General features: G+C 43.1%; 1 protein-coding gene across 1 annotated transcript; it reads left to right on the top strand.

Annotated features, from left to right (window-relative positions):
- The first annotated feature begins 276 nt into the window (after nt 1-276).
- Nucleotides 277-3,800, top strand: LOC128497764 (ly6/PLAUR domain-containing protein 2-like). The gene is made up of 3 exons (XM_053467925.1): nt 277-328; nt 2,766-2,885; nt 3,574-3,800. The coding sequence occupies exons 1-3, from the start codon at nt 277-279 to the stop codon at nt 3,798-3,800; spliced, it is 399 nt and encodes a 132-aa protein (XP_053323900.1).
- The last annotated feature ends 3,106 nt before the right edge of the window (nt 3,801-6,906 follow it).

Raw genomic sequence — 6,906 nt, 5'->3', positions numbered from 1 at the left:
CCAACAATTAAAAACAAATTGCAAAATCCTCGCTCCTGTTCATTTTCACACCCATTTGTATTTATTGAGAAGCTGCGTGCCCTGATACCGTGATACTGCGAAGGGGATAATTAATTGACACTCCTATATGTCCTATATGCCTCTGGAATAAAAACATCAAATCATTCCATCAAACCCAACTTCTGAAGGTCCTCATCTGTATTATAATGAAGGAGTGACGCTTTATAACTCACTTGTACCTTCACTCTATTTTATTCTTACACAAGATATATCGGGATGAAGACGCTAATTATTTGTCTCATTGTGGCTGTACTCTTTCTGGATTTCGGTAAGTACTTTACTGGATTATATCAATGAATACTATCGTTTGTTTGGCAATCAAACGGTTCTGAACGCGGCTACCTATATTCAAGTCGGGATTTGAGTTGTGACATAGAAGTAAGAACATGTTGGGATGCTCAGATATCATTTAATCAGGTTAGAATATGAAGGCCTCAGGTCCAGACTCAGGGCCAAACTCTGCGCGTTTCCAATTATGGTATTTAGAAGGGGTCGGTTCCGCACTTCAACTCCTCCTTTAGTGAATAAACCACAAAAAATGTCATTAAGGTCTTTGTTACTCCAGATCTCATGAGGTGTGATTGACTGATCCCCGTGGGAGCGGCAAGAGAGGGTTTGTTATTACATTGAAATCATCAAAAAATTATTTTTCGGCTACCTGGCTATACAATTGATTTATTTTCCTCCTCCAATCTACCTTTTGTGCAGGATGTGTGGAGGAGGACTTGTTGATATTAGGCTTCTATGGATGTAGAGTTAAGTACCAGTCACTAGTTGGTCTCCAAACAATTTGCTTCTAGTTAAGTTAGGATCCTTCCACTCACACTTGGTGAAGGGTGACCACATTGGCCATTCTTTGTAGGACACATACATTTTTGAGATGTTACTAAGCTGAACATGTGAAGACGTGGGTAACTCATCGGATTTTTTTGAGTTTATACATTCCACATACAGCAGGGGGCAGCACTTTACAAGAGCAGCTCAGTAACATATGAAACGTATGTTTCCTGGAACAAAATGGCCGATATAATTACCTAAGCTTGGTGTCTACATTTTTATTAATGGACAAAATGTGTTTAATTGCCTGCATATCCAGAAATTGTGAACACAACGCAGAATAGGTAGATGGACAAACAAAATTAATAACGTTGAAGAATAGGCATCTATAAATCAAAATACTAATCCTTCAGGTATTGCCTAATAATATATGGTGGCAACATTTTCAGGACTGTAAAAATTACATCAACTATAATATTAAAAGTGAATTGATTCCGCCCACAAGTGCTTAATAATCCAACACAGTATATAATTAACTGGTAATTATAACAAGGCTGAAATTAAAATTAATGACAAAAATTATCAGTCATCAAAATACACCAAAAATTACTCAGCTGTACAAAGAAAAACACCTACATCTCGTGTTAACGTTTTAAAAAGGTCATACAGCAAAAAAAAAATCAGCGTCTTCTGCCCATAATATACCGTATTTCCCCAAGTATAAGGCGCTCCCATGCATAAGACGCACCTTAATTTTGGGGCCCGAAATTAAAAAAAATATATTACATAAAGTTATTGTACTGGCTGCCTGGGCATGATATGAGTGTGATTGATATTAGCTTGTAGCAATTGTTAGCAATCACACTCCTATCATGCTCAGGCAGCCAGTACATGCACATTACTTTCAGCCTCCCTGTGCCCCCTACACACGGATCCATGCTATCACACACACACATATATTGATTAATTTACTCCCCCACCCTTACCCGAACTGCAGATCATCTGGTACTGCTCGCAGACTTCTGTGGGGGCCGCTGTTTCCCTCTGCGTTGCTCGAACAGGAACAGGAACTGAGTCATGTGATGTGATGTACATTCACGTGACGCCACTGGGTTCCTGTGTCGCCTTGACGGAACAAGAGTCACTGCTGAGCAACACAGGGTTAAGCAGCAGGTCCCCTGCAGATGATAAGGGGTAAAAAAAAAATCTACCACCACTGTATAAAATGCACCCAGTTTTTAGACACCAATTTTTTCTAAAAAAGATGCATCTTGGAGAAATACGGTAATCTGTTCTGGAATTTGTGAAAGAGCTTTGGAACCTCAAACAAAAATATACTTTAGTTTAGTTTAGAGGCTACTAGACAATCTTCCTCTTCTTGGGTGTGGCTAAAGCAAATGGGGGTGGGATTAGCCCCAGGCAGCCTTTGAGTGGGTGGGGAGAGGACAGGAATTGGGTGGAGAATAGGCAGGGGGTGGGTGTGGTCAAACACTATTTCTTTATCCAGAAAAAAAAGAAACCCGGAGCCCCGAGAAATGCAGGGCTTCACCCAGAGACTCCAGGTCATACCAAGAGTGTTTCCGTTTAAGTATAATTTGTAAACAAAAGAACCGTCACCTAAAAATTAAAAAAATAGGGACTTATCCCCTTTTATCTAAAATTTGGATCAAGTGCCTCTTAAGTCACCAACAATAATAAATAAACAACATTTTATTTGTTGGTGTAATGCACCTGGCAAGTTGGCGTTATCCCAAGAAAACACGCGTTGGGTTACTTTTATGTCTTGAGAGAAATTAAATTGTGACCAAAAAGACCATTTCAGACAGGGCCATCTTTTATCAGGATGGGGTTGCCCCTTTTGTCCTGTTTTGTGTGGCCCTCAGAAATTTCCTGGCGTTTAGTAATTTAGTCTTTATTTTTTTTCCCAGCGTACTCTTTGCAGTGTTACTTCTGCTATGAAGCGATCGAAAGCAAAAATTGCAGAGCGTTAAAAAACTGTTCAGAAGGACTTGGGTTCTGTAAAACCACCGTGCACAGCCCAGACTTAGGTGAGTATTGTTTTGTTGTTGTTTTTTTTTTATTTCTCAAAATTAGCAGAAGGTAAAAGCGGGGAGAAGTTGCATCAAACTTCCCTCATTCCTTGAGGGCCACAGCATTGTTCAGTTGTGTAAAACATGTGGCTCGGCGTGTTAGTGATGGGCTAAAACCTCCCAAATTTTGAGAAAGCAGCTTCTTCTTCAAAAACTATCCGCATCACGCAAGGGGAGGCTCTGGGTAGCTGGAGCGTAAAAGTTCCTAGGTATGATGATGACCAATAAATACACAAAACAAAGCAAGAATACAACTCATGCCCAGCAAAGCCCTTTCTAAGGCATGAATATTTGGGAATCTGTCGCACTGTACGGCCATATATTGCTTAACCCACCACTACGTCAAAGTACCCCAACTTTGGCAAGTCCTATCTAATATTTCATGGCTTTATTGCTTACAAGGAGCTGAATCAATGGGACTTCATCGATTTTAACCCAAGGAGACACCTTCTCACTCTCTTCTCCCTTCCCTCACCTCTTCTTCTCTTTTACTCTCCCCCTCTCCCATCTACAGAGCATCCACGTTATGTGGCCCTACAGGGCTCCTCATTACCGTGGTGCCTGGCTGCTGTCATCCGCTGTACCGGCCCACCAATTTCCAACTTGTTAAGCACATGGAAAGTCATGTCCTCCTGGTTTATTGCAGGTTTCCCTTTCACTGGAGAAGAGTTGATTACCAGAGATTGTGCCAAATCCTGCGAGCAAAGCGACCCGAACACTATGGGAGAGACGCGTCCGGTGTTCTGCTGTAACATTGATGCCTGTAACAGCAGAGGCCTATTTGTCCAACCGGCTAACGGTTCCACCTCTGGGACCGGAGGAAGTGTAGCTCTAGCACTATTTGTAATACTACTAAGAGTCCTGCACCAGTAGAGTAAATAGGGAGGGGGGTGACTGCACTTTGTGGTAACATTTAATGGGCTTCCCCAACACAAACATAGTATATCCCCAAAACATTAATTGTTTCATCATCACAAATTCAGTATTCAGGAAGAAGAGACTTCTGAGGTCCCAAAAGCTTATGTAACGCTACGTAAATAAAAGGTTTTAACTTTACATAAAGACTCCATTTTCTCTTCGGCTATATCCATCTTACTGTCATCTGTATATTTGATTACAACAAATCATCTTGTGTAGTACAGACGGGTCATGGATAGTGTAACCCTTTTTTGGACTAACCTGGGTGCAGGGTTAGTCTCCAGCTTGGTTACCTCCATATTAGTGATAGCAGGTAGTCCTGAGCCTCTGCAAATTGTTGAGAGATCGGGGATCTAATGACGCAGTGCCTCCACTTAGCTGGGATATCGGAAGCTTTCAGAGATATATATGTAACCCTGGTATCTATATACCTCCAGTTACCATAGATACAGACTTCCTGGGCAAAGAGAGTGATCACTGGAGCACTGGGCATGGCTTGGGGCCAATAGGAAGTGAGGCCCTTCCCCCAGACTGCCTGGGGAGTAGAGAGAGAGAGACTGGAGGTGGCTGATCTGGGGAAAAAGGAAGGGTGACTTGGTCTCTACAGAAAAGCACCCCAAGAGATCTCTGTACCTTCCCTGCTGCTGAGGATCCCACAAGTCTCTGCTATGAGGAGCTGATTGATTCCTGTGTCAGGCTGCTAGGTGTCTGAAGGCAGATGTGCTGCAGTGAGCTTGCCATGTGGTTCCAGTTGGAATACTGAATCCAGTATACAGCAGAAGGACCACAGAAGCTCATCTACACAGAACATCTATGTGCACCAACGTTACCCCAGGGGACTGATAACTATACAAGGTTGGGTTCCTGATTATTTGGGGAGGCAGGTGATTTGGACTGGGCTTGATTCAGCTATATTTTGTTTGTTGTATACCTGTTGATATTATTGAAATGCTGTTGGTTCCTGATCTAAACTAATACATGAGTTCATCTGTTTGACAACTTTACATTCTTTGTGTTTGAGTTATATATGTGTCCTAGTACACTACACTCTAATTCCCTGGAGTAATTACTAGGTGGAGGCACTGCCAAACGGTCATATTAACCCCTAACTCTCCACTATGCAGAGGCCAGGATCTCCTGTAGGCGCCAGCCAGGGTGTACACACTATGATGGATGTCAGGCCCAAAGTAAAAAGTGTTACATATATATATATCAATATATTGTAGCAGACTATACTTTATGTGATATTAGAACACCAGTAGCTATAAACTACGTAAGCACACAGCTCTTAACCTAACATTTATACAGAGTGCAATAGCACAATTTAGACAATAATGCCCACTTTCACAATAGTGTAGCTTGTGTCCAATCTGCAGTAACCCAGCCCCAGATTCCCCGTCTGACATCATATGCCGGCGCCCAGCGTGAAGCGCCGGCACCCGAGACAAACGCCTCACGCTTCCAACACAGGAGTTGAAGTGCTGAGGCAGGTGGCGGCGGCAAAGGAGTCCTGGATTTCTGTCAGTCAGGGGGGCCCGAGAGTTGCCGAGCGGTCATCTTCAGCAACCGCTCGGCACCCCTTGGGCCCCCCTGACTGGCAGAACTCCAGGGCCCGGTCGCAGTTGCGACCCCTGCGACCACGGTAGTTCCGCCACTGGCTCTAGGATTTATCGGCGTATAACACGCAGGTAGGGTTTCAGCTTCATATTTTAGTTAAAAAAGTGCGTGTTATACGCCGATAAATACGGTAGCATTTTCTGCCCCAGAGTGCTTCAGATTTTTAATCTCTGGGGTACAGATATGCAGGGTATCTGTACAGAACATCACTCCTGGCTCCTCTTCTTCAGGTCCTCAATCTCTAAGATGGATGCCTTGACCCTCCCTTTCCTTTCCAAAAAATCCCAAGTGATTGGCTTACACAGATGTTCATAATACTGGCTGATGAAGGACAGTCAGTCTGCTATATCTAGAACTCTGTGGTGCATAGTTCATTGCCACGGCAACTGGAGGAGTTCTAGTGCCAGGGCAACAATAAAATAATACAAAGTGGAAGCTGAGGTCACGTGACCGTCATAATGCGTGAGATCAGAAGAACTAGAACAATACAAAATGGAGGCTGAGGTAAGGTGAGGGCAAAAGAATAGAAGAATACAAAATGGAGGCTGAGGTAAGGTGACTGCTGTAATTGGTGAGAGCAAAAGGATGGAAGAATAGAAAATGGAGGCCAAGGTCACATGACTGCCCTAATGAGCAGGGCCAGATGGATAAAACAAACTTCAATGTAACACACAGACACTGGGCTAAAAACTAACTTTATGCGCACATTGAGAATGTGACAATATACACACACATGCACATACACACATATACACACACATACACACCAGCATACATATAATCATACCTGAGAACTCTCTAGGGTTCGCCTGGAGACTCCGGGAGAAGCGCCGGTCCTCCTGGTTGGCACCCAAATCCTTTGGGTCGCGGGGTCCTGAGAAACCCCACACCCTGTCCATTTCCCTTTAAAAGGGGGTGTGTCCCACAACAACAGTGGGAACGCCCACTGATGTTGGCAGGAACGCCCACTGACGTCGGCAGGAATGCCCACTACACCGGCAGCGGGTAGTCCTGGCCGCGTCCTGGAACGGTAGGCTCTGGGTAGCCAGACCCGAAAAGTTCTCAGGTATGCATATAATTAACAGACGGGAATTCTGTGAGATTATCTAAAATGTCTCAGAAACAAATATATTAGGGGTGCGAGCGATACGGTATGTTGTGTAACATAATAATGAACTTAGATGGTGACACAAAAATAGAAGGGAATGTGAACATAGAGAAATAGCTTATTTGTGCTCTGCTTTATTATATATTTTTTAAGTTCCTAAAAATCATGAACTTTGAAATTATTGTTAAAAGTTCTTACACTTTCCTTAACACGACATGTTTGACGGCTTATCTAAACTTAGCCTCTGAAGCAGATCTGTACCTAATGATATCCCTAAGACACAAAGCATCAATCTTTATTCTCCTACATGTATATCGCCTTTACCTTTCTAAATAT

Source organism: Spea bombifrons, chromosome 5 (genome assembly GCF_027358695.1).
Source record: "Spea bombifrons isolate aSpeBom1 chromosome 5, aSpeBom1.2.pri, whole genome shotgun sequence".
NCBI classification, from domain to species: Eukaryota; Metazoa; Chordata; class Amphibia; order Anura; family Pelobatidae; genus Spea; species Spea bombifrons.
Note: the sequence above shows the minus strand (reverse complement) of the source record. Positions and strands in the feature narration are given on the sequence as shown.

Coding starts and splice junctions, on each gene's coding strand:
- LOC128497764 (XM_053467925.1), top strand. CDS start 277: ATGAAGACGCTAATTATTTGTCTCATTGTGGCTGTACTCTTTCTGGAT. Junction 329..2,765: donor TGTACTCTTTCTGGATTTCG/GTAAGTACTTTA, acceptor TTTTTTTCCCAG/CGTACTCTTTGCAGTGTTAC. Junction 2,886..3,573: donor CGTGCACAGCCCAGACTTAG/GTGAGTATTGTT, acceptor GGTTTATTGCAG/GTTTCCCTTTCACTGGAGAA.